Source organism: Nelusetta ayraudi, unplaced genomic scaffold (genome assembly GCF_046127955.1).
Source record: "Nelusetta ayraudi isolate G7.1 ecotype Tasmania unplaced genomic scaffold, CSIRO-AGI_Nayr_v1 ptg000134l, whole genome shotgun sequence".
Lineage (NCBI taxonomy): Eukaryota > Metazoa > Chordata > Actinopteri > Tetraodontiformes > Monacanthidae > Nelusetta > Nelusetta ayraudi.
The window spans coordinates 734,995-752,500 of record NW_027466184.1 but is presented as its reverse complement, the minus strand read 5'-3'; the positions used below and the strand labels follow the sequence as shown (position 1 = coordinate 752,500).

The window sequence follows — 17,506 nt, the reverse complement described above, 5'->3', positions numbered from 1 at the left end:
CCGTGGCGGCTGAAACGTCCCCACCGGGTTTCACCAAAGTGTTGCCCCTCCCCCTCCTTCTTCTCCCGCCTACCCCCACGTCGCTCCTCCCACCACATTCCCTTCGTTGTGGTTATTTGAGATTTCTTTTTACATTTTTTAATCTTTTACATGTTTTGTTGTTTCTTTTTTTTTTTACTGCTTGCTCTCCATCCCCGTCCCTCTGCGTCTTCTGCTGCTGCTGCTGAGAAAGTGGACCAACGGCATGTTGCGGTTGTTTGATGTTTGGTTTTTGTTTGTTTGTTTTTGTTGCTCCCTTGCCCTCGCCCGACCTGCAGCCTCGCTCCCTCCCTCTCTCCCTCCTGCCACAGCCCGCTCACCACCTGGATGACGTATGACGTAGAAACAGTCCACCTGCATGCTGAACACCGAGGAGCCCCGCCCCCTCCCCCGGAGGCTCCGCGCCGCTCTTTGATACTCGTGTCGCGCTAGTCACTGTATAATTATTCCCAACATGTATGAGACTTCCTGCACAGTCACATCTGCTTTCAGAATGACCAGTATTTATCTCGCCACCTGTCGACTCTTAACGCTCTCTGTCAGATATGTGGATGTCAATAAAGCTTTTAAACTGGACACCGCCGCCGCCGCCGCGTGTCGTCATTGTGCTACACACCTTTGCATCCCTCGAAGACACAACCCACGATCCTTCTCGCTATACGCACCGCTTCATGACGGTCTGACAGCTGCAGTTACCACGGGTGACCACTTGGGGGCGGGGGGCCTTGGGACCTCTTCTGCCTTCATCCACTTCCACTCTGCCGCTTCTTCCGCCTATTTCTTCCTACTTCATCCTCCTCCCCTTCCTCCTCTTGTGACGTTAGCTAGTTGTGTGAGCCACAGCTTCAAGCGCGATGACGCTCCCATGAAGCAATGCGGCCGCTGAGCGCTCTCTGATGGGAGCTCCACCAAGCCCCCGCACCTGACCTGACACTCCGATGGAACCGGGAAGTTTGCGGTGATTAGCGACGGTGGGAAACCGGAAGCTGGGATTTCACAATAGTGTGTCTGGCACGTTGGAAGCAGAGAAGTGAAACCGCAGACGGCCGATTTGAGGGCCCAACACCGGTGTCATCACACATCGAACTACAAAGGTTTCCACCAGTGTTCGAGAAAAACGGTTTCCGTGTACACCAGAATAAACGTAATTCACTGTCAGACAACCAGTTTGAAAGGCCAACCGGAAATGGTGTTTCTGCTTTCGAGCTCGACGCCGGCGGTGATTCCTGGGATTCCCGTTAATATTCCTACTTTCCCGGACCTTTTTTTTTTTTTTTTTGCAGCTTTATTTCCGTTCGTCGCCGACCGGACGCCGCATTTGCTCCCTGCCGGCAGAGTGCTCTCTCTTGGCGGCCTGCCGCAGCAGGTGCGGCCGGTGCGGGATGATGGTTCTGCCGGGGTTCGGTGCGGACTGACGGCGGTAAATCGCTGCAGTAATCCCCGGATTTCAGATAGAAACAGACGGCGGCAGCGCTCAGTGGGAACCCGGAGCATTCGGCAGGAAAGGGCTTCGTCGGTGGGCTCGTTTCTTCTCTTTTCTTTGCTTTTCTTTGAGGAACGGGAGGCTCCGCTGCTTTTCGCGGTGGTTCGAACGGTAGGGACCCTCCCTCGGTGGATGCTGACGGCTGAAGCGATGCCTTCCTCTCGGTGACCTCGGAGATTACTGGAACACTCCGACCCTCTTCCGGTTCTGGTATTGGACAAAGATTCGGACAGTGGTTCGTCCCGAAGGTTCCGGTTCGGATCGCCCCCATGTTTCTGCAATTTCCGTACCTGCTGCTACCACCTCCATCGCAGAGAACTGGTTCTTCATCTGCTTCGTCCTTGATTGGCTCCAGTGTCCGAAATGATGGTTCCCCTGATCCATGTAGTCAGTGGCTGTCAGTGGTAATGGGTAGATAACTGATTTACAGCTTGAGGACACTGACACGTTCCTCCAACAAACACATGTGTTTGCTTGTATTCCCGTGGTTTTAGGGCAACTCTGCACAGTTTCTCTGTATGAACAACCCACCGGTGCTTTGCTGATGACACTGTTCTGGGTCGGACTGTGGCGAACCTGAGGGCGTTCTGCACTTTGGGATTATGGGGGGTATAGTTGAGTGTTTTGCCTCAGTGGACAGTTAGCGTTACGACTGTCACAAGAGTCAGATGCTACAAAAGTGGGAAACAGCTGCTGGTATCTCTGAAGATCTGTGGAGCTCTACCGAGAAGGTCCCGGTTCCGACCCGACATGTCCGATAAGACGGCCCCGCGCTGCCAGCTGAGGCTGGAGTGGATCCACGGCTACCGAGGGCACCAGTGTCGCAACAACCTGTACTACACAGCTGGGAAGGAGATTGTGTACTTTGTGGCTGGGGTGGGCGTGGTCTACAACACCCGAGAGCACACCCAGAAGTTTTACCTGGGGCACAATGATGACATCATCAGGTGAGCGTGTCGTTTCCCCTCTGGACAGCGTGGACTTGTTTTAAATGGCCACTGATGAGTGACCGTGAGAGCAGGCGGTCACGTGACAGTCTCCCAGGGGCATGATGGGAACTGCAGGAAACGAGTTCCCATCATCCTCTGCTCTGTCATAAGACACACACACACGCACACACACACACACACACACACACACACACACACACACATGCAGTGATGTCAAGACATTATTGCTGATGACAAGACTCAGTGATAATGTTGTAGTCTCTCTCTCTGTGCCCCCCCCCCCCAACCCCCTCAGCCTCGCTCTCCACCCCGATAAGGTCCAAGTGGCGACGGGTCAGGTGGGCAAGGACCCGTTCATCTGTATCTGGGACACCTACTCCATGCAGACTGTGTCCATCCTGCAGGACGTCCACTCACACGGAGTGGCCTGCCTGGCCTTTGACTCTGACGGACAAGTGAGGCCGCGCCCCCTCTGATGATGATGATGATGATGATGAGGGTGTCACTGCGTGTCTCATTGTTGGTCGTTTAGTGTTTATTATGAAGCAGGGCGGAGCCTAAGCTCTGACCTCCTGCTGTTTGTGTCTTTGTCCCGCAGCGGCTGGTGTCCATCGGCCTGGACGCCAAGAACACGATGTGTGTGTGGGACTGGAGGAAAGGAAGAGTCCTCGCCTCGGCCACCGGCCACTCGGACAGAGTAGGCCCCGCCCCCTCGCCTCCTCGCTCCCGCTTGTGTTTAGAACTCCGTGTGTTGTCCCGCCTCCTCCCCTGAGCTCCAGTCTCCTCTGCTGTCCCGCAGATCTTCGATGTGGCCTGGGACCCAGTTCAGTCCAGCCGCCTGGTCAGCTGTGGAGTCAAACACATCAAGGTGGGTTCGACTGCCGGAACTCGCTGCCTCTGGGGTGGAAAGGTGTGACGAACGTTCTGGCACGTGCGTGTGTGTGTGTGTGTGTGTGTGTGTGTGTGTGTGTGTACAGTTCTGGACCCTCTGCGGGAATGCTCTGACTCCCAAGAGAGGGATCTTTGGGAAGACGGGCGACCTGCAGACCATCCTGTGTGTTTCTGCTACCAAAGACGAGGTGACGTACTCGGGAGCGCTCAACGGAGACATGTACGTGTGGAGAGGAATCACTCTGGTCCGCACGGTCCAGGCAGCACACGGGGTAAACGCGTCCTTACAGAACCTCACAGAACCACTGATCCTTCCTACTGTGGCTGAAATATGGGCAGGGTCAGAATACTGTTTGCTAGCTGAGAACTAAAGGGCCAAATTCAGATTTTGTGACGGCGCAAAGGCACTTCCTGTCACATGCTAGCTGCTAGCTGCTAGCCTGACAGGGGAATGTTTTCACGGTTCAGGCAGGGATCTTCAGCATGCACTCGTGCGAGGAAGGATTCGCCACGGGAGGACGAGACGGCTGCATCCGGCTGTGGGACGTCGACTTCAAACCCATCACCAAGATTGACCTGAGGGAGGCGGAGCATGGCTACAAAGGTCAGAGCCTTCAGTTTTACAATAGCCAAAGGTGAGGCCAGCTGGTTGCTGCCTGCAGGGCGCTCCCAAACTCCTCCGGGCTTAGTTTTTAATTATCACTTTGGTTTGCTTTAGTTTTTGATGCTGTGAAAAGGTGCTCAAACTCTCAAGAGTGAACAGAACAGTTGGTGGTTCCCTGTCCCAGGTCTGTCCATACGCAGCGTCTGCTGGAAGGCCGACCGCATCCTGGCCGGGACGCAGGACAGCGAGATCTTCGAGGTCATGGTTCGAGACCGCGACAAGCCCCTCCTGCTCATGCAGGGTCACAGCGAGGGCGAGCTGTGGGCACTCGACCTACACCCCAAACAGCCGGTCGCCGTCACGGGGAGCGACGACCGCTCCGTCAGGTAGGTGGCGTTCACCCGTAACCGGATGTCTGGTTGGGGTTGGCCGCCGCTCACCTGCCGTCTGCTTGTCCCAGGCTCTGGAGTCTCCCCGACCACACACTGCTGGCTCGCTGCAACATGGAGGAGTCGGTCCGCAGCGTGGCCTTCAACAACGATGGCTCTCAGCTGGCTCTGGGGATGAAGGACGGCTCCTTCACAGTGCTGCGCGTCAGGTGAGGGGACCGCGTCGGGCTCTCGATGCCGCCCGCCTGCTTCATCCGCTCGCCGACGGTTATTGGCAACCGACTCGTGTTTTGTTCTCCAGGGACATGACAGAGGTTGTGCACATCAAGGACCGAAAGGAGGTGATCCACGAACTGAAGTTCTCCCCAGATGGTTCCTGCCTGGCTGTGGGATCCAACGACGGGCTGGTGGACATCTACGCAGTGGCTCAGCGTTACAAGAAAGTGGGCGAGTGCAGCCGCTCGGCCTCCTTCATCACCCACCTGGACTGGTCGGTGGACAGCCGCTTCCTGCAGACCAACGACGGAGCGGGCGACCGTCTCTTCTACAGGATGCCAGGTACCAGACCCAAAGTCTACCAGGACTGGTGTGCACTGGCTCTGGGGTCAGGGTGTCCGCTGTGGACACTTTGAGTGAATCCCAATTCCTTCCAGAACTTCTCAAACGTTGGGCACTCTTTGCCAGTGCTGGCGCGTTAAGATGAGGGACAGGAGTGAGTAGCCTTGGCGTGAAGCGTTAGCCCCCCTTGTTTTTGATTGGTACTTAAGTTGAGGGTTGAGCTGGAGGGTTAAGACATCAGGGCTGAGCCTTTGTCCTGGGACCAGTGCCAGGATGGACCTGTCCAGAAAGGGCGTAGAGACGTAGAGTTTGTTCAGGACTGGGTCTGACCCACCCAGAAGCAGGCACAATACCTGGCGGGTGTCTGAAGTAGATCACACTTTTCTGCGTCCCACAGCAGGGAAGCTGCTTCCTAAAGAGGAGGCCAAAGGGATCCACTGGATGACCTGGACTAGCGTGGTCGGGCCGGAGGTGAACGGGATCTGGCCCAAATATTCAAACCTCAGCAACGTGAACTCCGTGGATGCCAACTACAGCAGCGCTGTGCTGGTGACCGGAGACGACCTGGGCCTCGTCAAACTCTTCCGGTTCCCGTCCCTGAAGAAAGGTCGGTCTCTCGAGTCTTGACTGACTGGATTCAAATGGGAAATCCTTGAAAAGTTTTAAAAAGTACACTCAAATGAATTATAAATGACGCGACACTGGCTCAGCGGATTCTGGCTCTTCTGAACCAGGTGCCAAATTCAAGAAGTACATCGGCCACTCGGCCCACGTGACCAACGTCCGCTGGTCCAACGACCTCCAGTGGGTTGTCAGTACCGGAGGTGCCGACCACGCCGTCTTCCAGTGGAGGTTTCTCCCAGAAGGCGTAATGAACGGCGTCCTGGAGCCCCTCCTACAAGGTAACACCAGCATCCAGAACTCACTGTACATTGAAAGACTTTCAGCTTGAACCTGAAGACCGTCTTGCACAGGCCATCCAAGTGTTTTTACCGTCGGTATCTGCAGAAGGTTACGCCGACTCCAACAGCGGAGAGTCGGACTCGGACGTGTCCGATGTCCCGGAGCTCGACTCCGACATCGAACAGGAAGCTCAGACCAGCTACGAACGTCAGGTAAGAGGTCGGTGCTGGAACCAGCCTGTGCGCCTGTCTGTCTGTCTGTCCGTCTGACCATCCGCTTGCCGGTCCCATCTCCAGGTGTATAAGGAGGACCTGCCTCAGCTGCGGAAGAAGCTGATTGGTTCCCTGAAGCGGCAGAAAGCCCCAGAGGAGGGACTTCGTCTGCAGTTTGTTCACGGGTAAAAGAACTTCTTTCCGGAGGTCCTTCATACCTTCCCCTGTGGCCCTGGCTCCTCTGACACCACACCGGCCTGCTTCCTGCAGGTACCGGGGCTTCGACTGCCGCAACAACCTGTTCTACACTCAGACGGGGGAGGTCGTGTACCACGTGGCCGCCGTGGCTGTCATCTACAACCGGCTGCAGCACAGCCAGAGGTTCTACCTCAGCCACGACGACGACATCCTCAGCCTGGCCGTGCATCCGCTCAAAGACTACGCAGCCTCCGCGCAGGTGGGCATCGCCCCCCTCCCTCCCCCGCAGTCTCCCACACGCACATCAGTCTGACAACGCTCTGATTGGCTGTGTGTGTGTGTGTGTGTGTGCGCGTGTGTATGTGTGTGTGTGTGTGATGCGCAGGTGGGTCGAGATCCGGCTGTCCACGTGTGGGACATCCAGACCTTGAAGTGTCTGTCACTGCTGAAGGGCCACCACAGCAAAGGAGTGTGTGCCCTGGAGTTCACAGGTAGCCTGACAGGAGAGCACACAGCAAGTAGACATGCAGAGAAGAAAACCAAGCAAAAGATTTTTATTTATTTTTTCCCCGTTAGGGTAGTTTGATGGCTTGTGTGTCATCTACATGCCCTCACAGACGTGGGCAAAATTGTTGGTACCCTTCTGTTAAAGAAGGAAAACCCCTCAATGGTCAGTGAAATAACTTGAAACTGACAAAAGCAGTAATAAATAAAGACATTTCTGAAGATAAACTAATTAAAATCAGATCATGCTTTTGAATTGTGGTTCAACAGAATCATTTTGAAAAGCAAAATAATGAAACTAAAATTGGCAACAACAACTACCAATAATAAGTAAATAAGTTTACAGTTTGGCATCACTTTCCCAAATACAACCCACACACCTGCCCACCAGGTCCATAGACCAGAGGTCAACCCTGTCTGTCTGTCTGTCTGTCTGTCTGTCTGTCCGTGTCAGCCGATGGAAAGAGTTTGATCTCCGTTGGCATTGATGAGTTTCACTCCATCGTCATCTGGGACTGGAGGAAAGGAGAGCGACTGGCCAAAGCCAGGTGAGCGCCGCCAGTCTGCACAACTGAACACATCATCGCGACTGTCAGCGTGGGTTAAACTGTGGCTCACTCGACTCTGCGCGCACCTTAACCCGTCAACCGGCCAGACAAGGTCAGCCAGCCGGTTGGTGCTGGACACTGAACTTGTCGTTGCACCTGTTGTCCCGCAGGGGGCACAAAGACAAGATCTTTGTGGTGAAGAGCAACCCCTTCAGGATGGACAAGCTGGTGACGGTGGGCGTGAAACACATCAAGTTCTGGCAGCACTCAGGTACGACTGAAATTTGGAAGCGAACTGCCACAAAGCCAACGCTGAGCCAAGATACGCTAAGCTAACCTCTCTCGACGCGTTGGTAAAGCTGCGTTTCCATTGGCGCACTGACGGCGTTCCGTCTTGCACCCGCAGGGGGCGGCCTGACGTTTAAACGAGGAATCTTCGGGAACCTCGGCAAGCAGGAGACCATGATGTCAGCGTGCTACGGTCGCTCCGAGGACCTGGTCTTTTCCGGGGCCACCAACGGAGACGTTTACATCTGGAGGGACACAACGCTGGTCAAGACCGTCAAAGCCCACGACGGGCCCGTCTTCGCCATGTGCTCCCTGGACAAGGTAACTCCTGGGGGGTGAGGGGTGGGGGGGGGGGTGGGGGGGTCGACCAGGCGATTGTCTGTTGGTCACGGTTGTCACGGCCGGACGCCTCGTCTCGTCCTTGCCATCCCAGGGCTTCGTGACGGGCGGGAAGGACGGCATCGTGGAGCTGTGGGACGACATGTTCGAGAGGTGTCTGAAGACGTACGCCATCAAGAGAGCGGCGCTGTCGCCCTCCTCGAAAGGTCTCCTCCTGGAGGACAACCCGTCCATCAGGGCCATCACCCTGGGCCACGGCCACATCCTGCTGGGCACCAAGAACGGAGAAATCCTGGAGATCGACAAGAGCGGACCCATGACGCTGCTGGTGCAGGTCTGACACACGCACACACGCGCGCACACACACACACACACACACACACATACACTAACTCGATCCTACAATGACCTCTGGGATGCTGTGTTCAGGGCCACATGGAGGGGGAGGTGTGGGGTCTGGCGGCTCATCCACTACTTCCTGTCTGCGCCACCATCAGCGACGACAAAACTCTGAGGATCTGGGAGCTGTCGGCCAATCACAGGATGGTCGCAGTCCGCAAGCTCAAGAAAGGTGGGAGGGCGGAGCCGTCCCTCGTACTACTGCAGTGTGTGTGTGTCTGTGTGTGTGTGTGTGTGTCCCAGGGTAACTTGGGTGTGCGTCACCTGGCAGGTGGGCGTTGCTGTGCCTTCTCCCCGGACGGTAAAGCTCTGGCAGTGGGTTTGAACGACGGCAGTTTCCTGGTGGTGAACGCCGACACGCTGGAGGACATGGTCACCTTCCACCACCGCAAAGAACTCATCTCCGACATCCGGTTCTCCCAAGGTACCTGCGGGGATCTGCCTGGCGTCAGCGGGTCCTTTGAAGCGTGTTGGTCAGCAGCCAATGGGTGAACACTCATCTTGTGTTTCAGACGCCGGGAAGTACCTGGCCGTGGCATCGCATGATTCCTTTGTGGACATCTACAACGTGCTGACCAGCAAGAGGGTTGGCATCTGCAAGGGCGCCGGCAGCTACATCACCCACATCGACTGGGACTCCAGAGGTCAGCCGGCCACGCTAACGCGCTAATAGTTTAGCGGAGGGGCCACCGCACATTTGGACTCCATAATTACGGAGCAATTATGGATCTTTTTCATTCGAAAAATTATTCTGATTCTTAAAGCTACTGGAAATCCTCTGAGTCAGTTCCCATGAGCCAAAGTGATTTTCATCGTTAGTCACAAATAACAACAAACCCTAGACCGACTTTTTGCACTTGCGGTCGCCACCCACATGATCTCTGGTGAACTGCGGCTAGATTTCGGTCCAGCATGAGATTGATAGTTGTGTGTGTGTGTGTATATACAGGTAAACTCTTGCAGGTAAACACTGGTGCTAAAGAGCAGCTATTCTTTGAAGCTCCTCGTGGACGGAGACAAAACATCAGCGTGGCCGAGGTCAGTCGCGGGTCCGCTTCCTGTTCCACTTCCTGTTCCACTTCCTGTCCGTCCTTCCTCTCTCTGACTGCGTTGCCGCTCTCTCTGTTTGTCTGTAGTTGGGCAAGGTGGACTGGGCCACCTGGACCTCCGTTCTGGGTCCCACCTGTGAGGGAATCTGGCCGACGCTCAGCATGGTCAACGCCTCCTCGCTCACCAAAGACGGCATGCTGCTCGCCACTGGAGACGACTTTGGCTTTCTGAAGCTGTTCTGCTTCCCGTCGCGGGTGAGACCAGGTTCCTGTGGAACACAATGTCGCACAACTACTACTACGAGTACAACTATTAGCACAACTGCTACTACACACATTAGTTCCCCTCAGTACTGAATGGCGCACTAACCCCCCCTACCACTGGTTGGTGCCGTAACAGACCACTGATATTTACGCTGAGTGGAAGCGACCGCATCTACTTGAGGGGATTTCTTGTTTATTTTGAAGTTAAATGTCAAACGATGACAATTTTCAAATGACTAATATATTACACGCTGAAGCAAGAATTGTTTTTTGGATGCACAAAAACACAAAATTTGGACAAAAAGTGGAGAAAGAATAAAATGTCCCGTTTTAGTTAGCCAGTAAATGTCTCGCTTGGATATTAACTTGCTAATGCTAATGCTAGCTAATGTGCTACCATGGCTCAACATGACATCACTCCCTCTGTCACCACAGTTGACGGCGGCCACAGTTTCACACGCTCGGGGTTTTCTGCAGGCTGCTCTCAGACCCTGGAGGCGCACAGTTGAGGCTTCATCAGGGTGGCGCTGTGCGTCAATTGTAACCAAACAGGCCGCTTCCCTCACTCAAAGCTCATGTCGTGAACTTTTTGCATGCACCCTGAATCGCAGGGCCAGTTTGCCAAGTTCAAGAAGTACGTGGGCCACAGCACGAACGTCACCAATGTCCGCTGGTCCAATGACGACTCGATGCTGCTGTCGGTGGGCGGGGCTGACACGGCGCTGATGATCTGGAGCAGAGAGCCGCCCGGTCACAAGGAGACCAAGGCCGTGGACAGCGAGGAGTCGGACGATGACTCTGAGGAGGACGGAGGTACACCGGCGGCCGCCGCAGCAGCACCAAATGTGGTCATACCTGTCAGATGTTCTCACCGGACCACCGGTGTTTTCAGGCTACGACAGCGACGTGGCCCGGGAGAAGGTGGTGGACTACGTCACCAAGATTTACTCGGCCAGCATCAGGAACATGTCGGGGATGAGGCCCCACCTGCAGCATAAGGAGCTTGCTGTGGAAGAACGGTACTGCCAACATGACACACTTACCGCATTCGCCGTGCCGCTCCGGTAGCAACGCCATTGACTTGGTTGTCCTGCACAGGCCGCCTGTGAGCCGAGCGGCGCCGCTGCCCGACAAGCTGCTGAAGAACAACATGACCAAGAAGAAGAAGGTGGTGGAGGTGGGTCACGACCCACGTCCGCACTGAGCCCCCTAGTGGCCGCAGGTCTGCGTTGCTTTCATGCTTCTGTAACGCACGTGAAGCATCAGGAAGCAGAACGAGCCAAGACACAGCAATATGTAGGACACTGGGAATATAAAACTCTTTTCTGGTGATTTTCTGACCTTCATCATTTTTTAGAAAGAGTAAAAGTCTTAAAAATCTACAATATAAATATTTATTATGATCCATGTTTTAGATCAAAGGTTGTCTTTTGAGCTGTTTTACTGTTTCTTTATTTATTGCGCTCCATGGGGAAAATTCCTCTTGGACTGCTTGAGGGTTTTTGGCTGCAGTACCTCGAGTGGCCACACCATCATATTGCCAGTCGGGTATCCAGTTCTTATAATCCTTCCATGGTGTGGGTTTTCAGGAGCTGGTGCTGGAACACGTCTTCGGCTACCGAGGCTTCGACTGTCGGAACAACCTGCACTACCTCAATGACGGCGCCGACATCGTCTTCCACACCGCCGCCGCCGTCATCATCCAGAACCTGTCTGCTGGTCAGCTGACCTCACTTCCCGCTTTTCATTTTTACTTTGGCGCCCAGCTTCTCTTGACACAGAAATCTGTGCTGACAGGAACCCAGAGCTTCTACCTGGAGCACACCGACGACATCCTCTGCCTGACTGTCAACCAACACCCCAAATACCAGAATGTCATCGCCACGGGACAGATTGGTGAGTGGGCAGCGGCCAGAGGCGGCGTGCACGAGCGCGAGGCAGGTGTCCTCAGACACGCCCGCAGAGACAGGATGCTCTGTTTTCATGCATGAACCACTGCTTTTCTCCCATCGCACCTTTTTATTTTTTTATTTTTTTTCGCTGCTGCTGCTTCCTCATTGCCACCGCCTCAACTCGCCACCAGGCGACAGCACTGAGCTGCCAGGTAAGACCAAATCCCAATGCTCCCGACCTGCTTCTTTTGACTTTGTCTTTGAGGCGAAACTGTGTTTGACTGCCGCTGCTGTCGTTGCTCTCGGGCGCTAGAGGCCGACACGTCAGGTGAGTATTGTCCCCACTGCTGACGAGGCTGCGCCTGGAAACACGGGTTAGTCTCTGAGGTCCGGTTCCTGAAGGGTTCCTGAAGCTGGACTGTCCCACTGCGGTGGACAGGCTGCACTAGAGAGTAGCAACACAGGAGCCTGTGCTTGAGTTGGGAAGTCAGTTAAAGGTCTAGTGCGTAATATTTGGCCAGATTTACAATTTTCTGTTGGTAAAGGCGTAATATACTGCCCATAAATACATTCATTCATATATATGTATGATATACATATATATGAACAGTACATATATGGATATGTATGTATATGACTATATATATCAAGTTCCCATTTAGCTGCCATTATGCGCCACCATATTTTTAAAGCAGCCGGTCTGGACAATCCTGCTCTCCAATCCAACCCTTGCATCCTCCAATAAACCAACGGAGAAGAAGGTGGATGAGGTGTCCAGGTTTGTGCGAACAGGTCACTGTAGTTCATTGGCAAACTTAGGAGAGGGGGTGTGAATGAAAATATCCAAATATTACACACTGCACCTTTAACGTCAGCCACTGGACTTCCTCTCTGCCGTCTTCCGGCTTTTTATTCTGGGCCTGAAGGAACCTCAGAGACCTCAAAAACTTCAAAACGTGTTTTCAGGTTTGACTCAATGAGTGGCAGCACGACCCAACGTTCCTCTGGGCATGTTATGCAAAACCCTGTGTGTGTAGTGTGTGGTTGCCATTTTGACACTGTGACTACAGCAGGATGGACCTGGATTCTGTCACTCACCTTGTACAGCTGCGTCCGATCACCCGGTGCAGCTCAGGGTCTCTGAATGATTAGTCTGTCAGAGGACACAGACTCGTTTTCACTCAAATTCTGACTTATGTAAAAAGAAAAAAACAGCACGAGCACAAGATGCTGGGAAGATAACCAGCTTTGCTCTGATTCTTCCGCTGGTCCTCATCGGTTTGAGGTTGCATCACCGTTAAAGATGCGCCGTACGATCGGGGTTAAAGGTGACGTCCGTGAAGGTACATGGTGCAGAGGAAGGAGCTGGTCTACAGTAACTCCCCCTGTCTGTCGAGTCAGCATGTTGCTTCTGAGTTCCCTGAAGAGGTGAATGTCTCCTCTCTGATGCCAACCGTCTCCCTCTGGTCTCAGTCTGGTCTCCTGCCCTCAACGTTCAGCCTTTTTCTTCCATCCACTCTTGTGTTTCCTTTTGTTTCTCATTTTGTTCTAAAGCATTTTTTTTTTTAGCATTAGCGAAGTACTTTCGTTTTACTGAAGCTCCATCAATGCCTACAAACTTCATAGCTCCCAGATTTTCTGCCCTTTCTTTTGTCTTAAATGTCACGAGTGAACGGAAGTGGCTGAAAATGTTCTTTAATGGTTCCTTTCTCAGGTTCTCCTTAGACTAAATATCATAGGGTCCCTAGTGACTTGGATAACTAGTTCATGTCCTACTCATCTAAATTAAAGCTGTGTGTTTCCTTGTTTCCCCAGTGCCTGCAGTCCCTTGTTTCTTGGGTTATGTAGATCTTTTTATTTTGCAACATCAATGATTTTGTACCTCAGCACCATCATGATTCTTCTTCTGCAGTTCTCCTTGATTTTTGTCGTTCTTAATGTAGTTGTGCAGATTCAGGGCCACGTCAGTCTCCTGGATCCCCACGTCATGGGATGCATGATGACATCTTTGGTTCCTGTGATTGTAATCTCTGTTCACAGGCCTTGCTCCATCCATCCACGTGTGGGACGCCATGACCAAGCAGACTCTGTCCATCCTCCGCTGCTCGCACGCCAAAGGTGTGGGATACGTGAACTTCAGCGCCACGGGGAAGTTGCTGCTGTCCGTCGGAGTGGAGCCCGAACACACCATCACGGTGTGGAGGTGGCAAGAAGGTGAGAAGGTTGCCTTCCAGTTTTCTTTTTGAAAAACTGCTCTGAATCAGCCTGAGCGAATAGCTGACTCTTTGGCCTCCGTCAGGGACCATGGTGACCAGCAAGGGAGGCCACGCCGAGCGGATCTTCGTGGTGGAGTTCCGGCCAGACTCCGACACCCAGTTTGTGTCGGTGGGAATCAAGCACATCAAATTCTGGACTCTGGTTGGAGGTTCGCTCACCTACAAGAAGGGAGTGATCGGTTCGGTGGAAGACGGCCGGATGCAGACCATGTTGTCAGTGGCCTTTGGCGCCGTAAGACTTGTGACGCCTGCTCAATTTCCGGGTGTGTCAGTTTGGGGCCGCTGTTGAGTTTCTGTCTCCTCCAGAACAACCTGACGTTCACGGGTGCCATCAACGGAGACGTTTACGTGTGGAGAGAACACTTCCTGGTGCGAGTGGTGGCGAAGGCGCACAGCGGCCCGGTCTTCACCATGTACACCACGCTGAGGGACGGACTCATCGTCACCGGTGGCAAGGAGCGGCCGTGAGTTTCCCAGCGTCCCTCTGGGTCTAGAAGGCTGCAGAGGTCCATGAGTTCACAAACCATGCGTGTGTGTGTGTGTGTGATTGGCAGGACCAAAGAGGGTGGGGCTGTGAAGCTGTGGGATCAGGAGATGAAGCGCTGCAGAGCATTCCAGCTGGAGACTGGCCAGCTGGTGGAGAACGTCCGGTCCGTCTGCAGAGGAAAGGTAAGCGAGTTTTAGCGTGGCATTCAGAGGGATGGACCTAAAGTTTTATCTTGAACGTTGTCTGGTGGATCCTCAGGGAAAAATCCTGGTAGGAACCAAAGACGGCGAAATCATTGAGGTTGGAGAGAAGAACGCCGCCTCCAACACCATGATCAATGGACACACCCAGGGAGGGATCTGGGGTCTAGCCACTCACCCGTTCAAAGATGTCTTCATCTCTGCCAGCGACGACGGGACCATCCGAATATGGGACCTGGCCGATAAGGTAAGGATGGCAGGCGGACCTTGGGGAGCGAGGCTTCTGTGGCGTAAACCTGGTGTGCCTTCTGGTGTGGTCTTCTTCTGTTGTAGAAACTGCTGAACCGGGTGAGTCTGGGACATCCAGCCAAGTGCACCTCCTACAGCGCCAACGGGGAGATGGTCTCCATCGGCATGGAGAACGGCGAGTTCATCGTGCTGCTGGTCAACTCCCTGACCGTCTGGGGCAAGAAGCGGGACCGCAGCGTCGCCATTCAGGACATACGGTAGGACACTGGTATATCTGGCTTGTAGGTTGATGGAGACCTTCACATTCCACTGAATCTCATTCTTCTCGTGCTTCAGGTTCAGCCCAGACAACCGCTTCCTGGCGGTGGGTTCTGTTGAGAGTGCGGTGGACTTCTACGATCTCTCTCTGGGACCGTCTCTGAACCGGATCGGCTACTGCAAAGACATCCCAGGCTTTGTCATCCAGCTGGACTTCTCTGCTGACAGCAAGCACGTTCAGGTGAAGATCTAACCGGACCGCCACTTGAGATCCTCCGATTCCAGCTAAAGGCTCCTGTTAGCTGCTATAATGTACCCAACTTCCATTGCAGGTGTCCACCAGCACCTACAGCCGGCAAGTGCATGAAGTTCCTTCAGGGAAGATAGTCACAGAGCCGTCTGTTCTGGAGAGGATCACCTGGGCAACCTGGACCAGGTTAGCATGGATTAGTGTGATGTATGGGAGTTGATCAGGATAAAGAATCACCGTGCAGTAAAGGAAATGCTGGGAAAGAAACCCCAAGAGAAACAGGAAAACATCTCGTGGACTGTGTAACAAGTTGTAGAAGCAGGAGAAAAAAAAACTAGACCTCCATAAGTAACTCTTTGATGTTTGCTTGGCAGTATCCTGGGTGACGAGGTTCTTGGAGTTTGGCCTCGGAATGCCGAGAAAGCCGACGTGAACTGCGCTTGTGTTTCTCACGCTGGACTCAGCCTGGTGACTGGAGACGACTTCGGCCTCATCAAGCTCTTTGACTTCCCCTGCGTCGAGAAATTTGTATGTGAGCCTGGCAGCAGATTTTTAAGGAGACTGGAAGTGAGAGCCTTCTGACTTTCTCATGTTTCCACAGGCCAAACACAAGCGGTACTTTGGTCACTCGGCTCACGTGACCAATGTTCGATTCTCCTGCGATGACAAGTTTGTGGTCAGCGCCGGTGGTAGCGACTGCAGGTGAGTCTGACTGGTGATTGGATGGATGTATGAATGGACGGGTTAATCGATGGATGGGTGGTTGGGTGGATGGGTGGCACATGGCTGCATAAGTGGGTACATGGGTGGGTACACGGGTACATGAGTGCGTGGTGGTTTCGGCTTGATTTCGATCACATGGTTTCTTCTTTTTCCCTTTCTTCCAGTTTGTTTGTGTGGAAATGCCAGTGAGTTGTCCAGGACCTCTTCTGCTCCTGTGAAGCTGCAGCACAAGTGGAACGCTGTGGCAGACTTTCTCCTCGGCTGCGTGTTCTCCTCCCTTTTGACCTCGTAGCAGTTTGATGTTGTTTGGTTCTGTGGGTCGGTGCCTTTTCACAAACTTAGACCAAACCTTTGATAGATATTTATTTAAAAAAGTGACGTTTGTAGGGCCCCCTGCTGGTGTGAGTCTGTCATTCTGTTTGTGTGTGTTGATGGTGAAGATGGATCATTGTTTGATCTTAGCGGTCAAACCTAAACCTGTTGAAAAGATTCTACCTCAAAACAAAGTCAGATGAAGAAGGTAGCAAATAAGTATTTGATAGTGGTGGATTCTTTGTCTCGTGGTTCGATTCATGTAGAAGATAAAAGTGAACGCTGCTGTTAAACATCTGCACGGGTTTCTAGACAAAAAAATATTTGTGATAAAAGAAGAAAAGTGTGGTTTGTGTCAGCGTGATGCTAAAATTTACTGCAGTGTGTTTGACCTTCAGTGAGAGTGATTTTGCCAATAAAACTTTTGGCTGCATTTGCTCAGACTGTTGCTTTGTTATGTCAGAGGAGGGAAGCGGCTGACAGTCAGTGTTCCTGAAAAACAGTGGTGCAGCATATTAGCCATATTAGCAGCGGAAGCTAGCCACTTCTTGCCATGACGCACACTGACCTCTCCGGTGACCAGGCTGAGACATCGTGTCTCCGCTGCCACCGCCCAGAGACGCTGGGTAAACAACAAGTTCATCTTCCGGATAAAAATATCACAAATCCCGTTGCCTGTTTTAATGTCTTTGGACTGTAGGAGGAGCCAGAGTACACAGAGAGAAGCCACTCCTACACTGGGAGAACTCAAGTCCAGACACAGAGTGGACCTTCTGACTGTGAGGCCACAGTGCTGATCACTACCCTACACTTGCTGATTTCCCTCACATCTGCATTTATTTGATCCATATTTTACATATTTTGTTATCAAAATGTGAAATTAGTGCCTAAATTAGTGTTTTTACATGTGCTGACGTCCATTTAGTGTTCAAAACCATGTTAGCGTGATGGCAGTGTAAGACAGTCAAATCCACATCCTGAAATGTGCTCATCTCACCTATTGTTATTAACTAACAACATTTACATATCCCGGGAAAGAAACACCCGAGGGCCAAAAGGCACCTCCTCGAATTTGTATGATTGCATTTGGGGACTGTCTCTGTCCTTTGTTTACCTAATTTCCCTTTGAAATGTTAGGTGTCTCAGGGCGAGAAGTACGAAGGTCTTGGTGATCTATTGTTACTGTGGAAAAAAATCCCTGATTGCCAAAAGGTTCCCGAGTAAGAAGAGCATCTGATTGA

At 52.9% G+C, this 17,506-nt stretch overlaps 2 protein-coding genes across 6 annotated transcripts in view; both read left to right on the top strand.

Annotated features, from left to right (window-relative positions):
- The window catches only part of LOC142904892 (spectrin beta chain, non-erythrocytic 1-like), a 26,933-nt gene extending 26,318 nt beyond the window's left edge, over window positions 1-615 (top strand). For both annotated transcript variants that reach the window (XM_076051280.1, XM_076051281.1), the window contains one exon: window positions 1-615. This exon is cut by the window's left edge and continues 330 nt beyond it. The gene's annotated coding sequence lies outside the window, so the exon portion shown is untranslated.
- A 1,421-nt stretch (window positions 616-2,036) lies between these two features.
- On the top strand, window positions 2,037-16,698 carry LOC142904893 (echinoderm microtubule-associated protein-like 6). 4 transcript variants are annotated; one of them, XM_076051283.1, is made up of 41 exons: window positions 2,037-2,469; window positions 2,768-2,927; window positions 3,071-3,169; window positions 3,272-3,340; window positions 3,450-3,635; window positions 3,832-3,967; window positions 4,152-4,353; window positions 4,428-4,565; window positions 4,658-4,914; window positions 5,312-5,521; window positions 5,649-5,816; window positions 5,923-6,029; window positions 6,114-6,214; window positions 6,300-6,486; window positions 6,613-6,718; window positions 7,186-7,279; window positions 7,450-7,550; window positions 7,686-7,888; window positions 8,001-8,240; window positions 8,336-8,477; window positions 8,577-8,729; window positions 8,818-8,949; window positions 9,255-9,343; window positions 9,442-9,609; window positions 10,230-10,431; window positions 10,511-10,637; window positions 10,717-10,795; window positions 11,208-11,337; window positions 11,416-11,514; window positions 11,702-11,722; window positions 13,551-13,724; window positions 13,810-14,018; window positions 14,093-14,250; window positions 14,341-14,455; window positions 14,532-14,720; window positions 14,807-14,979; window positions 15,059-15,221; window positions 15,313-15,416; window positions 15,605-15,758; window positions 15,832-15,932; window positions 16,118-16,698. In XM_076051283.1, exons 1-41 carry the CDS (start codon window positions 2,273-2,275, stop codon window positions 16,140-16,142), a joined length of 5,868 nt encoding a protein of 1,955 aa, XP_075907398.1. In that variant the 5' UTR covers window positions 2,037-2,272; the 3' UTR covers window positions 16,143-16,698. The 4 variants fall into 4 exon arrangements, with proteins under 4 accessions (XP_075907398.1, XP_075907400.1, XP_075907397.1 ...); XM_076051285.1 differs by lacking the exon at window positions 11,702-11,722; XM_076051282.1 differs by having other exon boundaries at window positions 8,336-8,729.
- Window positions 16,699-17,506: the final 808 nt, after the last annotated feature.